The sequence below is a fragment of the Berghia stephanieae genome, chromosome 9 (genome assembly GCF_034508935.2).
Source record: "Berghia stephanieae isolate SIO BIC M18660-M18661 chromosome 9, UCSD_Bste_1.3, whole genome shotgun sequence".
NCBI classification, from domain to species: Eukaryota; Metazoa; Mollusca; class Gastropoda; order Nudibranchia; family Aeolidiidae; genus Berghia; species Berghia stephanieae.
Window position 1 is genome coordinate 23,617,892 of NC_088368.1, and position 17,500 is coordinate 23,635,391.

The 17,500-nt window shown below is 35.0% G+C and overlaps 1 protein-coding gene across 2 annotated transcripts in view; it reads right to left on the reverse strand.

The window, feature by feature from the left end:
- LOC144979892 (FK506-binding protein 15-like) overlaps positions 1-17,500 on the reverse strand; it is a 50,302-nt gene that overhangs the window by 32,250 nt on the left and 552 nt on the right. For both annotated transcript variants that reach the window (XM_078927145.1, XM_078927146.1), the window contains exons 2-13: positions 16,329-16,429; positions 13,768-13,837; positions 13,204-13,273; positions 12,127-12,201; positions 11,028-11,126; positions 10,172-10,330; positions 9,685-9,753; positions 8,896-9,039; positions 8,132-8,299; positions 7,354-7,464; positions 6,137-6,440; positions 3,348-3,463 (exon numbers count right to left, since the gene is read on the reverse strand). In XM_078927145.1, the coding sequence (XP_078783271.1) occupies positions 3,348-3,463; positions 6,137-6,440; positions 7,354-7,464; positions 8,132-8,299; positions 8,896-9,039; positions 9,685-9,753; positions 10,172-10,330; positions 11,028-11,126; positions 12,127-12,201; positions 13,204-13,273; positions 13,768-13,837; positions 16,329-16,429 (1,486 nt within the window). The remainder of the gene's footprint in view (positions 1-3,347; positions 3,464-6,136; positions 6,441-7,353; positions 7,465-8,131; positions 8,300-8,895; positions 9,040-9,684; positions 9,754-10,171; positions 10,331-11,027; positions 11,127-12,126; positions 12,202-13,203; positions 13,274-13,767; positions 13,838-16,328; positions 16,430-17,500) is intronic.

Sequence of the window (17,500 nt, forward strand, 5' to 3'; positions counted from 1 at the left end):
GTGTAATCATGTATTATAATAACCTGTAATGTGTTTTCCAACCACCACATCATCTACTACTACAACCACCACCACAATATCATCACTAACACTACTACTACAACCACCAGCCCCACATCATTATCACTACCACTACTACTACACCACCACCAGCACATCATCATCACTACCACTACTACAATCACCACAACCACATCGTCATCACTACCACTACTACTGCAACCACCACCACCATATCATCATCATTACCACTACTACCACAACCACCACCACCACTACTACTACAACCACCACCACATCACTACCTCAACTTCTACAACCACCACCACAATAGCATCACTACCACTACTACTACAACCACCACAACCACATCGTCATCACGACCACAACTACTACAACCACCACCATATCATTACCATTACCACTACTACTACAACCACCACTACCACCATATCATTACCATTACCACTACTACTACAACCACCACAACCACATCGTTATCACTACCACTACTACTGTTTGTTTGTTTGTTTTTAAGGGTTTTACGGCGCTTGCAACACATTTAGGTTATATCAGCGCCAGTAAAAAGGAAGAAAATGGGATAGTAAAAAGTTCTAGAATTACAATTAAAGCACCCAAGAGAAAGTAAGACAAAGGGGAATGGGAACAAATAGGGATCAGATGTAGATTCCAAGAGCATACCACCAATGTACTTAGTTTGAGATCACCTATGTCTCATCCGGACACAAGCACAAAATCCAACAAAGAGGAATACACTCAAATGCTTACATTATACATTAAAAATAACCAATATAATAATACATAACAGAGAGATGATTTACAAGGAAAAAAATATCATCTCCCAAAACAATAACTATGCATTTGACTGTTTCCCTCTCAGCCAGGACTCCGACGAGGGCGCGGAAAAAACCAAGTAATCTCATTCCAAGACAAAGACAGAAAGCTTGTTGGATAAGATATAAGGGGATAGAAGACACAGTATACCACTACTACTGCAACCACCACTACCACCATATCATCACCATTACAACTACTACTACAACCACCACAACCACATCATCATCACTACCACTACTACTACAACCACCACCACATCATCATCACTATCACTACTACTACAACTACAACCACCACCACATTATCATCACTACCACTACTACTACTGCAACCACCACCACCATATCATCATCATTGAAATATTTTTTTTTTTAATTGAGCTTTATATAGTGCAATATCTACTAAATGTGCTCAAAGCGCTTTACAAGGGGTCCCTGGTCAACATTTAACATGTAGGACGGGACATGACGCCTGTTAGGCGATATTACAATTTTTCGGACAAAGACAACTCTGTTAACGGCCAGGTACTCATTTTACACCTGAGTACGGTGAGAGAATGTGAGTAAAGAGCCTTTTCCAAGGACTCAACTATGCGCCGAGCGCGAGGCTCGAACCCAGGACCTTCCGATCCGGAAGCGAGTGTCATACTACTAGACCACATAGCCGCATCATTACCACTACTACTACAAACACCACCACCACATCATCATCACGACCACTACTATTACAACCACCACCACCACCATATCATTACCATTACCACTACTACTACAACCACCACCACATCATCATCACTACCACTACTACTACAACTACAATCATCACCACCACCACATCATCATCACTATTACTACTACAACTACAACCACCACCAACACCACATCACCTCACTAACACTCAGTACTACAATCACTACCATTAGGTTTTGGAGCTTTACTTCATTTGAAATAAGGAAACTTCGGAATTGTATTTGGCATTGTGTTTATATATCATAATATAATTCTAATCAGTTATCTATTTAGAACTAGATACTATACAATATGTATGCCAAATACCACCCCAATTCCCCTTTCTTGGGTGTGGGAATTCCTCTTTCGGCATTGAAATTGAGTGTGAGAGAGTCATCACTACACACATAAACAACAGAAACAAGTTAAAAACAAGACTATAACACACAACCACTCACACACGAGGCTATACTATTTATCCTTTTCTCTATATAGAATAGGACAAGACAAACAATAGCTTGACTCTCGCTACACTTCGCATTGATGTTTGTCGTCTCACGAGTTCAACTCTCGGTCGACCTGTCAATATTCCTTTTTGCCTCGGACGTAATCATTAATAGAATGTTGTGTGGTTTTGACCGTGAAGAAAACCTTAAGAAGTCACATTTATATCATTTTAGAGAGATCGTTTTGAATAATTTTTAGTTAAACGAGCGAGCAGCAACTTGTTTTCATGAACGGCCGATCAGCGCTTGTTTACTATAGTAACACGATTCCCAGCCAACATCAAAATGGCGGATATTTTTCTCATCGAGGCCGCTGGTTGGTTCGCCAATAAGAGCACCGCACGGTTTCCATTGGGTAAATTCCTTGCATACATCACATTGAGTGCTAAACAAAACTTGGCATTGGCATTTTTCATAGTGAGAGAAAGTAAAAATATGAGTTTTGAAATATGATGGGCCCCCTTCACCTTAAAACCATCTAAATGGACCTGAGTTTGACCCCATTTGTGTTGTGTTAAATGGACAGCAACAATTACTTAGAACCCTTTGGTTGGTTTTAATGGTTTATCACAATGTACTTTTTGCCAGATATATCAGAGCGAGAATTTTATTTAATGGGGTAAAAAATAAAAGAAACCTATTTTTTAGTAATACAAATACTATTTGGTTGGAAAAAAAAACAACTATAGATAATTAATTGTGAATTGGAATATTTGGCCCATCAACTCAATTTTGTAATATATTGAGGTGAAACTAAAGCTGAAAATTCAGGTTTTTATAAAGACCCAATGATGAACTCTGGTCTAAATTAAAATCATCCTTGCATTTAGGACAACGAATGTAGCTTTTTAGATTATAAATGTGTTTATTGGACGGATAGAAATCAGAACTACGTGAATTCAACCTAGTAAGTAGTTGGTTGACATTCTGAGCCATAAGGCCCTGGAAGCCAGTGCTAATCCTAGATTCACATCTGGGATCTCCGGATAGCAGCAGACGAAAAAAAAAAAAATATGCACGCACACACAGTGTCACTGAGTATTTAGCAAGAGAGAAAGGAAGAGAGGGCTAGGGATAGGGTATAAGGGAGAGAGAGAGGGGGAGAGGTTAGTAGAGAGAGAGAGAGAGAGAGAGAGAGAGAGAGAGAGAGAGAGACAGACAGAGAGAGAGACAGAGAGAGAGAGATACAGAGACAGAGACAGAGAAACGAGAGAAAAAAGATATATATATATAGATTGTTATAAAGAAAGAGTACCTGCTGTTGTTGTTGTTGCTGCTGCTGCTGTTGTTGTTGTAAAAGTTGTTGTTGTTGTTGTAGCAGAAAATTGTTTGGATTTTGGTAAACACTCAGTTGCTGTGCTCCAGGTAAATCTAAAAATAAACAAAAAAGGAAGAGATTGAAAATATCAAAAATAAAATAATATAATAGAATTCTAAAAATAGGATTTATGGCCCTTACTTGACCAAATGCAATCAAAGAAAATATAACGTTACACCAACAGTTACAATTACTCGTCATCCTTTGGGCAGGATATTTGTTTATCTCGAAGTACTTTCCACGAGAGTTAATAGACGGCTGATTTTTTAATGTTTTTTTTTTCTTGTATTTTTCTCTCTACTTTGGCACTATTTCATATCTTTATTAAACGGAATTAAACCCTGGTCTATTGAGATTCAAAGCCAGTCTGTTTAGTTGATAGTTCAGTGCTTCACCAATGGGCTTCAACAGTCATGACGTCACTTCCCTCGTAATGACGCATAGTAACTTAGTAACTGGTTCTAAACTATCGGAACAATGGTAGACGCCCTTATCAAATACTTCTCCAACGAGCATAAAAGTGTATCCAGAGGAGAAAAACATTTTAAATCTGCAGATCCAAAAACAAAATACATAACTAACAATAAATATCAGAGAGACAAAAAGAAGGGGAAAAAAATATCATCTGCCAAAAGTAATACTAAACATTGGACTGTTTCATCCTCAGCTAAGGACTCCGGACTCTCATTCCAAGACAAAAGCAGAAAGCAACTGAGAAAACAGAAATTAGGGGATAGAAGACACAGCAATTAATCTCCTGTCCAGCATGGGAGGTCAAAGGGCCCTACCCAGATGTCAGAGCATATTATGTGATGCCAAAAAGTGAAATGAATGCAATAATCAGAAATCAGAAATTTAAATTTTTCTCAGTTTCATAAATCATATCCGTTCTCTGCTAAACATCATTTTGATTTTACCAAGTTTTCATTGTTTTAATACTATATATATTAAGGTCAAGTTTACTCCAACATTTCCCATTTTGAGGCAGTGGGCCATGTAAGCCCTACTCCCAAATGTAACAGTATAAAAAGGATTTACTGTGTAAATTAGCTTCCCTATCTTTTTTTTTTTTTTTTTGCTTTTGCTAAATAGTTAACAATTCAAAAGCAATATGTTGTTCAGTAAGAAGAGATTTACATAACAGCATTAAAATCTTATAGCTATAACAAAGATTTTTCTTCAAATTTTGGGATTCTGAATATAAAAAAATGTTTATTGTATTGTAACAAATGTGACGATTTTCCTGTAGTTGTCAAGGAGGGGGTTAAATATCCACACTTGATTCCACATACCACAAGTTGTTTTATTTTATTTTGTTTTTTGTTTCTTTTTTTTTTTTTCTTCAGCTTAATCCTTCTCTTGAGGTTAGACTATTGAGCAACAATGCTTACTTTCTGGAATTGCGATAGCCTAATTGGTAGACCTGGGAAACATTTTGAAAAACAAACAGATGTCGTTCGGGATTAGATTCCGAGTCTTGAAGTGCTACGTGTGGCCAATCTTGTTATACGGATGCGAAAGCTGGACTACAAATGCAGAAACACAAAAGAACATTGAAGCTTTTGAAATGTGGTGCTTGAGAAGGATGCAGAGAATATCGTATACTGCACACAAAACGAACGAAGAAGTGCTAAAACAAACATACCAACAAAGGAAACTAATGCCCTTAATAGTGGATCGACAACTATCCTTTTTCGGACACATAGTAAGGAAAGATAAGAATGAATACCTGGCAAGTTGTGGAAAAATACCTGGTAAACGCGCCCGGGGAGACAAAGAAAAACACTCATAGACCAACTGAAGGGCTTCACCAACCTAACAATCCAAGAGCTGTTTGAAAAAGCAAGAGACAGGGAGGAATGGAGAGAGATAATTCATGCAGTATCCGAAGCCTGGACCAGGCATGGAACCTAGAAGAAGAAGAAGAATTGGCAGACCATTTGATCAATGAGGAAATGAAAATGTTAACAATCCCTAGTTGACTTTATCTAAACCCTGTTATAACAATGTGGAACCTTTTATAGCATATTGTCTCCTCATTTATAAGGATCTTTACGTTTAGCACCACCACAGAAACGTTTTATATCAATTCAATATGTGACCATGATCCTCAAAACGGTCTTGTGTCAGGATAAACCTCATACCTATAACTAAATTAGGAGCTTAACCAATAATATTTGAGTGAGAAATAAAAATGTCGTCATTGAAGAGAGGGAGTTTTGTTTCTTAAATATCAAAACAATTAACTTTCCTATTTCTGAGAATTATTGTCTTTAAATATAATTTATGTCCAACCAGACATAATACTGTTTCGAGATGATAAGACAGTTATTTAAAAAAAAAAAAAAAAAAGAAAAGTTTGTAAAGATTTCTTTAACAATGACAATGATTTGGACTTCTGACTCCTAAAAATTGAGATCTTACACAGTGCAATATCCACTAAACCTCCTCAGAGCACTTTACAAAGGGTCCCTTGCCAACAGCAACACTTAACATGTAGGATGACGCATTTTAGGCAATATTACAATATTTTTTTTCTAACAGAGACAACGCTGTTAACGGGCAGGTATTCATTCTACACCTGAATACGGTGAGAGATTGTGAGTAAAGAGCCTCTTCCAGGGACTCAACTAGGCACCCCCACTCAGAGCAGGATTCAAACCCTGGACCTTCCAGTCCAAAGGTGAGTGTCATACCACTAGTCCACATTGCCGTACTAAGCTTACTTTGTAAAAATGCAGGTTGTTGTTGTTGTTGTTGGAGTGGTGCCATGGGTTGTGGCTGGAGAGTTTGCTGTACTAGTTGCGGTTGTCCTGTTAAAGGGTTCACACCCATAACCGTCACTGTCTGTTGTGGACCTCCTGTCATTGTCTGGGTGGGCTGCTGGACCATCATTTCCGGTTGTTGTTGTTGTTGTTGAACTATCACAGGCTGCTGTTGTTGATGATGAACAGGCTGCTGTTGCAATCCTGCTGGTTTAGATGGAAGTGATGGTTTGGCAGCATGTTGATGGTGTTCCATGTGCTCGAACTACAGTTTTAAAGAAATAATTAAATGAAACACATTAAGTCAAGAGACAGATGTTGCAAAAGTATGCTTGTAAAAAAAAATTATTTTTTTTTAAAAGGGGGGGAGGGGTATATAACAAGTTAGCGGTACTTTATGAAATTAAAATTTTGTTTTAATTGCCAGTAGGGTGATTAAATAATTATCTTAACTCTCTCCTCACCATTCATAGGAAAATTGTCATATTTGTTACGATGCAACCAACAGTTTATAACAAGAAATGAGATGAGTAGGAAAGTGCCAGAAGACAACAGAGAATAAAAACTTTGCAGCGGCGATGGGGGCTCGAACCCGCGACCTTACTGGTAAGACAACTCCGCCTGGCCGGGGATATTGTGACTCACTTTTCTGAACCAACAGTTTTTGTACATCATAAATTATAAAGAAAATAATTTGTTCTCGCGATAAAAATTAGACACTGGGCAATTATATGCATGGAATGTACTTGTTCCTTTTTCTGTTTGAGTAGAAAAAAAAAATCTATTTTTGTGTTGGGTGGGTGTGAAGTTTCAGGGAAAATTCTGAAAATGGTTGGTAAGGAGAGAGTTAAGGGGCTTTGAACATGATGGCATCAAAATGCAGAAAGTAATGCAGATGATCATTTAATCAGATCATCCCCCCCCCCCCCCCCCCCTTACTCGTTCCCATTTTAATCATTTACATTGCTGCATGAGAGCTGAGGGTAATATTTCTTTTCTCTTTTCTTCTCTTTTTTTTATTAATATACTAATATATACCCATCAAGTTTCACCATTTTCCATGCCATATGGTTTATGTCCATCTACAATCGAAAAGTTCAGAGCCATAGGGCAAATTGAGCTGGAGCTTACACTTTCTGTACCCTTAAATGGACAGGAACGAATTTTAATGGATTCACCTCTTCATTCTGATCTTCAGGATGTGCTGCTACAGCCCCTTGGAAAGGCAACATAGGCTGTCCCATCTTGGCCATGCGGGATATCAACTTGGCTTTGTTGGAGTCTGGGGACTGTTCCATTTTGTGTCAAGGGGGGGTCAAGGTTGTTCAATAGAAGAGTAATTTAAATCAAACATTAAATTCTAGCCATAAGAAACGAAAACAATCAGTTGATACAATCTGTTTTCAATATAAATAAAATAATAATGATAATAATAATAATAATAATAATAATAATAATAATAATAATAATAATAATAATAATAATAATAATAATAATAATAATAATAATAATAATAATAATAATAATAATATAATAATAATAATAATATAATAATAATAATAATAATAATAATAATAAATAATAATAATAATAATAATAATAATAATAATAATAATAATATTAATAATAATAATAATAATAATAATAATAATAATAATAATAATAATAATAATAATAATAATAATGATGATAATGATAATAATAATGTTTTCTTAACAAAAAAGTAACAGAGTTAATTTTAATTTTTCTTTTATATATAAGATAATTTTAAAACAGAAATTCAAAGTTTATATTTTATTTAAGACTTGTGGAGTTCTTTGATTAGGTCAAACCTCCAATTCTGAGTAAAACATTTTGGTGTTGTGATCCGAAACCGAGAGTAAAAAAATAAATATCTGGCTAAATTTGGCCCCGATAAATCTGGACACGAGCGAGGCAGATTGACCAAGCTCTCACCTGACTCAATTGTTCATTGATGGACTGTGATCGGCTTTTGACTCCAGAAGCTTCACTTTCATCAGAATCTGGAATGTTAGTTGGTGCTGTGGTGGAGGGAAGGTCAGGGGTCGCTGCAGGAGTCACGTCTGAGGACTCTTGGCTCGAGTCACCTTTGGCAAGTTTCACCTGAAATGGTGGCGAGTTAGTATTAAGTTTAAGTGAAATTTTACACTCTGTCCACATGCAGTGATAAAAATGGTTCTAATAGGGGAAGGGGTGGTGAAGTAATCCAATACATTGAAAATATGTTTGCAGTACTTCTGCAAATTTGGTTAATTATTGTTTTTTATTATACATCAACCAAGTTTAATTTGTTGTTGTTTTGTTTCAGTTTGGGTTTTTTGTTGTTTTTTTTGTTTGTTTGTGTTTTTTTTTTGTTTTTTTTTTTGTTTTGGGGGGGGGGGGGGGGGATGTGATTTCTTTTTCAAAACACCAGCAGGCTGAAATGAACCTTTTCCATATTAACTATCATCTCATCATGTCATATATAGGCTTGCAACTGGACTAACCATTCCTTCAGTCCCTGTAGCCAGAGTGTTAACAAAATAGAATAGACGCTTCCTCTTTAATGACCAATACAGACGATGTGTACATTTTTTGGTGTCCCAATTGTCAACCGAACATTTTGTATTGTTTGCTATAATGTAACAATTCTGTAGCACCTTTGTCCACGAGAGTTACATTGCATACTGTTAACTGTTATTCGCTTTGTAGCAACTCACCCTCACAGCCTCTACTTCAAAGACTAACGTCGCATTGGGAGGTATCCTACTTGGCATGCCTTTAGCACCATAAGCTAAAGACGGAGGGATGACCAGCAACCGTTTATTCCCTTTCTTCATTCCAAGCATCCCTTGCTCCCAGCCCTGAATCAAAAATTTTAAATAAGAAAATAACCAGGTCATGAGAAAAATTTAACGTAAAATATATTACATTTTATAGAAGTTGAAAAGCTAAAATCTTAAATGTCCAATGCAACATTCACAAAACCTTATCAAAGCGCTTTATAATAATAATAATAATAATAATAATAATAATAATAATAATAATAATAATAATAATAATAATAATAATAATAATAATAATAATAATAACAATAATAATAATAATAAATCTTTATTGTCCTAAAAAAAGTGGCAATTTGTCATTTGGTTACACATTTATAACAATACAATATTGACATAAACATACTCACACAGATGCACACTAGTAACATAGTAGTCATCGGAAAAAAAAAGAAAAAAAACTGGGCCCAAAGCCAACAGCAACACTTAACATGTAGGATGTGACAATAAGCCTGTAAGGCGCAATTACAGTTTATCTTGATAGAGACAATGATGTTAGCACCAGGTATGGTGAAGGAATGTTAAACAGAGTCTTTTTGAAGGACTCATACTTGCACTGCCCAGGGTGGGACTCGAACCAAGGAACTTCAGGTCCGAAGGCATATGACATACTGTAAGACAACAAAGATACACAAATTTTATTTCATCGCAGACATGGTGATTTACCTTGATCACTTTGCCTTTGCCGAGTTTAAGACGAAACAGCTTATCAGAGTTAGCATTGCTGTCAAACACCTGCAAAAACAGCAAAATTGTTACATAAAAATAAGAAAAAAGAATGTCAAGAGAAAAATAAACTAAACAGCCAGTGTCTAAATATCTTCTATCTTGAATTACGGTTTAAAATAAAAGTCCTTTATAAAAAAATATTTTCACTCCAATGTAAAATTGGTTCGCAAATTACTATTCATAATTTGTTTTCAATTTGCGAAGGGGTATTACACCAACAAGATTAAAGTGCATAATAAATTATATGTTTAGTTTCTTGGAATTTCTTATAGTATCATAGTTTCAAGAGGTTAATCATAGGATGAAAAAAAAATTCAAAATGCAAAAAAGGGGAATTTTAAGAACATCATATAGGTATTAGTCACTACCACATTCACTGATCCATATTTTCTCTAGAAAGGTAATAAGAAATCATTCCTCTCACCTGCCCCAAGGCTGAATTGGTGTGGAGCCATCCCGTGTATCGGACCTCCACGGAGTCACCACTGTCAAGTTGACCTCCTTCACCAAGGACAAGGTCTTGTTTGATGACCTCTGACATATGACCCATATCTGCTACTGAATTGGCTTTGGCTAAACCAATCTGAAAACAGAACATTGATTAATCGTAGTAAAAAAAGACGAAGAATATACAAGATTTACACTTTTTTTGTAACAGAGTGCCTTACCCTGTAAAAATGCAGACTTATCTGTAGTAATCTAAAAATAAAACAATGGTTTATATAATTTAAAAAACGATAAATCATTGCAGCCAAAGATCCCAAGATACTTTGAAATTTCCTCTATATATGTGTAATTACAAATTACAAAATAAAAAATTAATGAATTCAAAAATTACTTTTACACAAAAACAGCTAATAATCTAGACGTGTTCACGTATAAAATTAAAAAAAAAAAGAATCAAAGGAAAAACAAAACAAAAAGTGAATGATGTGTAATGTTGTGAAAAAGGGTGACGAGTATGTGTTTGGGTGTGTGTGTCTAAGCGTGTGTGTGGTTTGTTTTTCTGTAGGGATCTGAGTGTTTATGTGTATACAGAAACAAGGGCAAGGGGGGTAGGGAGGGTTATCAGTTGATAAATTGGCACCTGAGAGAGAACAAATTAAATAGTAGTCTACAGTGAAATAATTCCAAAGTTCTTTTCTTTCTTTTTATTTTTCTTAAAAAATAAATTTTACTTCCTTTGCAATCTTGTGGGAATTTTTGGCAGAATCAATTATAACAGACCAAGTTTGCCAGTTTTTGTTTTTTTCATTCACAATATTTTAACAAAAGTATACCTCCTTAGCAAACTTGTGGGAATTTTCAGTGGAATCAAACATAACAGACCATGTTTGCCGGGCATCATCATAAAATGAAGCATAATTGTTCTCTTGAACCTGTGGTCAACAACATACACAAACAGAAAATATTATTTTTAAATATATGTGTAATAGTACAAATATAATTTAAAGATTGATAGCAAGTAAGAAAAGGCTCACAAAAAGAAAAAGAAATAAGAGTTTATAAGGAGCAATATCTACTTTATTTGTTATATGCTAATGTTGTCTTCTTAGATCATTTATTAATTAGATATACATTTCCAAGAATCAACAAACCAAATTGTTAGAGTAAAGAATGTATATTATTCCACCCCTCTCATTGGAAAACCCTAATCGTTGAATAATGGTTTGAACACTTTGGATAAAAATGTTATTCAACGATTGCAGAATATTTTTGCACATTTATTGGTGTGAAATTAGGTGTAAAAGACAGCTGATTGGTAATTATAAATAATCTTTTGGTGCGCATGGATACAAATCCAACGTTTTTAGTTTTGGGTCAAATTGTCATTCAAGCAAAGGAAAAAAGATACAAATTATGGTGAATAGAAGTATTAAAACCATACCGTTTGGTTACAAAATATCTAACAATATTACTTGGAGAGGCAAAATAAACATATTCTTTATTTCTTTGTATTTATTAAACTCGTTAAATGTTTATCGTGCAATAACACATACTTGCAAGCTTGTTGTGTTATTAGGCATGACAAAGAGATGAAAGAATTGTATATTAAACAACATTAACATAAGATACATGTGTACAGGATGATGTTTGGATACAGAATGACTCCTTACAAGGTAGACACTAAAAGAGACGCTAGTTGTGAACAATACCATTAGATGATACTTGAATACAACAACTTTTTTCACAACAGCTTTGACAACTGTTAGGAACTATTACAATTTTTTTTTCAAACTGAGAAAAAGTATGTAATTAGGGAAATCAGGAATGATATTAAATATCGGAAATTTAACTATAAAATAGGGATAAATAGCAGGTCTGCATTTTCTGACAGAGGATCTTTAGAGAATGCAATTTTTCAATGAATTTACTCACACTATAGGAAAAGTTCTGGGTGATTTTGGCATTCGTCACCTGTTGCTGTTTGCTGACGTACAATAGAATCCGATACTGAAAATCAAAGAGGGACAAACGTGAAAAAAAATGTGGTAAAATACTGAAAAGGGGTGTATGGATAAAGTACTATTCAAAGATAAAAACAAACAAACATAAAAACAATAAGCAAACAAACAAATAGTCATCCTTCTGAGCCATACAGCCCATGGAGCAGGAGTTTATCTCGGTTACTATTAAAGCATTTGAATAGTGGCAATTGTTTTCTTCCTTTTTCATAAAGAAAGAGAGAATGAAAGAAAGAAAGAATGACAGAAAGAAAGAAAAAAAGAAAGAAAGAAATGGATAAAGTAAATATATAAATAATAAACAACATTATTTTACTTTACATAAACTTAAGTAAAAACAATATTTTATAAAGCTTATTTACTCATTCTTATATTCAACGTATTTACACCCAATTTCTTTAAGGATGAATTTTTTAAAAGTTTGTCTATTCATTTATTCATTCATCTATTTAGCTATTAATTCATTCCTTAAACTATTAATTGCGGCTATGTGGTCTAGTGGTATGACACTCGCTTTCGGATCGGAAGGTCCTAGGTTCGAGCCTCGCGCTCGGTGCATAGTTGAGTCCTTGGAAAAGACTCTTTACTCACAGTCTCTCACCGTACTCAGGTGTAAAATGAGTACCTGGACGTTAACAGCGTTGTCTTTGTCCGAAAAATGATATTATCGCCTAATAGGCGTTATGTCCCGTCCTACATGCTAAATGTTGCTGTTGACCAGGGACCCCTTGTAAAGCGCTTTGAGCACATTTAGTGGATATTGCGCTATATAAAAGCTCAATTTTTTTTAATTTTAAAATTGTTTAATTGATTGGTTTGTTGACTTACTTATCAATTTCCTTATATTTTATTTACTAAATATACTAAAATGCCACCAATTCCAAATTAGGTAATCAAAAGGTAGTACAATCACAACATTATATGAAAAGTTTTCCTACATTCAAAATAAGTTTCTAAAAGATAGTACTGCACATGTAAAAAATATTCTTACATCTTTAGTCGTATGGTTTGCCAATAGTGCAATCCCTAATTTCCCTTGGCTTACATATTTGTTGTCCACACTGGAATAATAAAAAGAAATAAGAAAAAGAAAATTATCATGTGATTCAAAATCAAAGTAATAAATATACTGAGCCTGATATCTAATTTCGAATCCAGGGAAAATTTATGTGACTTTCGAACAAAATAAAAAATTAAGGGTCGTGAAGCAGCCTTCATTAACTTATAGTCTGCCAACTATTGAATACATTTCACTGCTTAATTTTTACAGGGGGCTATTGGCTTGTATCGTGATATAATTTTGTGGCCAGCGTGATATAATTTTGTGGCCAGCGTCAGGATATGAGTAAATATTGACAACAGTTTATTAGGTAGAGCTCTCACCTTACATGCAAAAGGACTGATAACAAGCCTGAGTGAAGCTGAGATTTTTTTTCTTTCATATTCCTAAGTATGTTAAATGCTTTTAAAAACTGTTGTGCTAAAATGGAGTTCAGACAAATTTTCAAAATGTCAAGGATCATTTAGAAAGAGTTACAAAAATGTATAAACTTACTATTTAAATGTCTGGACCACACAAGCCAAAACTACCGATGGGACTCCTCCTTGAGGTGCTGCCTCTTGTGCTTGGGAGAGAAAAAAAACCCAATGAAGTAGATAAGTATTAAATGAATCATAATATTATTTCTATTAATCTATACATATCAATTTAAGCTATATTTGACATTATCCATACAAGCCAGCTCAAAATAAACTAAAAAAACGGGGTCGCCACATTTAAAAACCAGGAGTCTGATTTTTTTTTCAATATGGGTAGTTCTGAAAATACTGTAAACTTTACGATGCACACCATTTTCCTTTCTCCCTTTTTAAAGATTGGTATTATTTGCACAAGTTTCCAGTCATCTGAAATTTCTCAATGGATGTCTGGAACAAGAAAGTATAAATTGGAGCAAGTTCTTTTGCAAACATCTTGAGGCACTTTGCAGACAGTCCAACTTTAGTATGCCTTGTTCTGTAACTTCAGTCACCTCCATTTGTTCAATTTGCTTGCCTGAGAGATTGCCATTAGATATAATGTTTGAATCGGAAAATACAGATGAAAATTGATGGTTTCAGTCATTTGCTTTTGTTTCTGGATCTTCTGCGAGCATTCCGTTTTCATTTTTTAATTGAGCTATTCCTGTCCTCTCTGTACTTTTGCTTTTAATGTAGGACCATAATGTTGTTATCTGTATCGTCAGCTATTATTTTGTTCACAAATTCTGTGTATGCTTTTCTACATTGCATTTGGGCTGCGGTTTTAATTTCTTTATACATTTTGATGTTTTTGCTCCAATGGACATTCTTTGATTATTTTTTTTTTGTACCACCATTCCTTTTTTCTCAACAACCTTTTGGTTACAATGTCAATCGAAGGTTATTTCATCTTGTGGTGAGTTTTGTTGGGGCATTTTCATTTATGATTATAAGTGCATTCCTTTTTACACATTTTATCTATTTACACAATTTATTGATTCCTTTCATTTTGTTATGATGTCTTAAAAAATAGCTGCAAAATCTTCAATTTTAAGATTTTATGCGTGGGATGTCAGCATTTTTCCATAGAAGTAACTCTTGTTTTGGCTTTTGTATCTAGGCAGACTGGTTTGAAATTCCACAATTGGGATATCTTGGCCACTAATGCCTGGTGTCACATCTATGTTCAGCACCATGTTAGGTAAATTGGAAAATAGCAGATCAAGAATGGAACTATCCCTAGTATTTTGGTCTATGACCTTATGCAGGTTCAAGTCTCTGGAGAATTCAATGAAAAGTTTGTTTGTCTCTGTGTTGTTTTTTATGTTCTGTGATGTTCCTTCATACCAATTGATGTCAGGTAGCTTAAAGTCCCTGTCAATGAGAAAAGAAGATCTTTTATGTTTTGATACGGGCATGAGCAGAGTGTTGCAAATATTCCTGCTGTCATCAATGGTGCAATCAGGTGGTCTGTGCATTGATCCTATTATGAATGGTGGTCTGCAGCCATTATATAATTTGCACACAGTTCTAAAGAGCAATGACACCTATAGAGTCAGAGTTTAATCCGACTTTCTGATGTTTTAAACAATTGGTAACAATGATTAATGATCACTCTCTTTAACAGAAAATTCCTAGATATTTCAACATAAATGCTGTAATATAGTTACATACAAAACATAAGCAAATCAGAACTTCCAATGACTACTTGAAGTGAAAATACTGCGGTGCAGATCGGAAATACAAGTCGGGAGCAGGCCAATTATCCAAGATTTGTGTGTTTTTAATATTTCCCTGTTGAGTAGTTTACAAGGAATATGAAGAAGACTGAGAGGGAGGGAAAGAGTGGTTTTGGTAAGGTCCCATTATAATGAGATGTAGTGTATGGTGCATTTTGTCTTATACAGAGGTTAAATAAGTTTCCAATTCTATAATAAGAAGACAGCAAGCACATTGCATGATTGATTACACACTCTGTACATGAGGTCTTCACCTATGAAACACTTATACTATTCACTGATCTCTACCATGCTTATCCCCTCGTTCCATCCCCAATAACTTGTTTGATTTTAATATAATAGAAACGGCCTAAGGCCACCATTGGTACTGAGACACATTGGAGTTAAATAGAGTGATGCATCGTGTGTGTATGTGTGTTTAAGATACTGGTCAAACATGCTTCGCACCCCACCAACCCCCACCCCCCTCCACACACACAAACACACACACACAGTCCAGGCAAATGCCGGCGTGTTACAATAATTAACTTACTTATTTAACGCCACAAGGAAAGCGATGATAGCTTTCATTTAAGTTCAATAGTAACATTAGGCAAAAGAATTTTATGAACAAGCACAAAAGTGAATATCCAGTTTGTTTGAAAATTCCATGTTGGCATCCGAATTTGTGTTGCCAAATAGAAGGATTAAAAGGAGGAACTGAGAGGAGTTCAAGATTTCAATGATTTCGAGATTTGCGTGTTCCAGGTTTCCGTGCTGCACTGTAACTCTATTTTACTCTGACACTTAAAGAATTAAAATAAGTCAATTCATAATGACAGAGATCATCTGAAAAGATGCAATGATGCATGATTTTTACCTTTCTTCTTGGGCTCCTTAGGCGCAGTGTAAGTTAAAGAAGCATTTCCTCCCTGTCCTGTGGCTTTGTCCATGCCAAACAGATTGGCCAGTTTCGATTGACTGGGAGTAGTAAAATAGATAATTAAAAAGGATATAAAGGTGACAAAGGCATGGGAAGAAGAGAAGGTCTGCCATCCTTGTTGACTTGAGATTTGATTGTTTAAATAAGCTGTAATATGATCACAGTGTAGGAGCACATATTAGCAGGACTGATAGCCGAACACACTTATGGGCTCGATTTAACATTGTTGTAATGGAAAATATTATGCGTTGAGAGTATTTACATTAAAACAATGAACCCATAACAATTTGAGTTATCAGTCAGGCCTGGGAATAAGTATACGTCAGGTGCATGAAAAAAAGAAACTTATGAGCATACAGAACCACATAAGTTGGCCAAACTTAATTAATTTGATCCGTCGGGGTATTCAGATGCTTAAAAGTGATTTTCAAATAAATATACTAAAACGAATTTTTTTTTTGCTAAGAGACTACTATATTAAATAACATGTATAAAACCAAATCCAAGTTTCATATCTAAGGCATTTCAGTCAAGTTCTAGCATCATATTGTTTGTAACATATTTGTTGTGTGTTCTGGTTTGTTGTTCCAAGCTGTGTTATTGGTGTGAGCTGTTTGATGTCTGTGAAGCACTGTGGGTTCATGAGTCTTGTGTGGTGTTTCTTTTTGAGTGTTTGTGACATTGTACATAGCTATGAAAGTCCATGCACACGTTCAGTCTTTCTCTCTTTGATGTTTGAATTGTGAATACTGACTACCAGTTCTCCTGCTATGGATTTATATTTTCTAAACACCGTATGTGTGCTATTTCGCGTGCCAGGAACCATGCCTGAAATAGCCAGTAAGCTATTGCGATGCCCATATATGCAAAATATAGGGATATAGAAGAATATGGAGATGCCCATCGATGTATTAGTATGATTTTGAAGATTCCCACTTAGTCTTAGATTAGGTAGCGATGCCCATTTAGATCTCTAAATGGAGAACCACACCACGGTAGCGACTGCCCACTTCGATGGAGATTTTATTATTGTCTCATCGTGAATGAGATGTAAAAATCTATTCACGACAATATTAAAGAAAGATTAAAGTTTATGTTCAGACAAATAA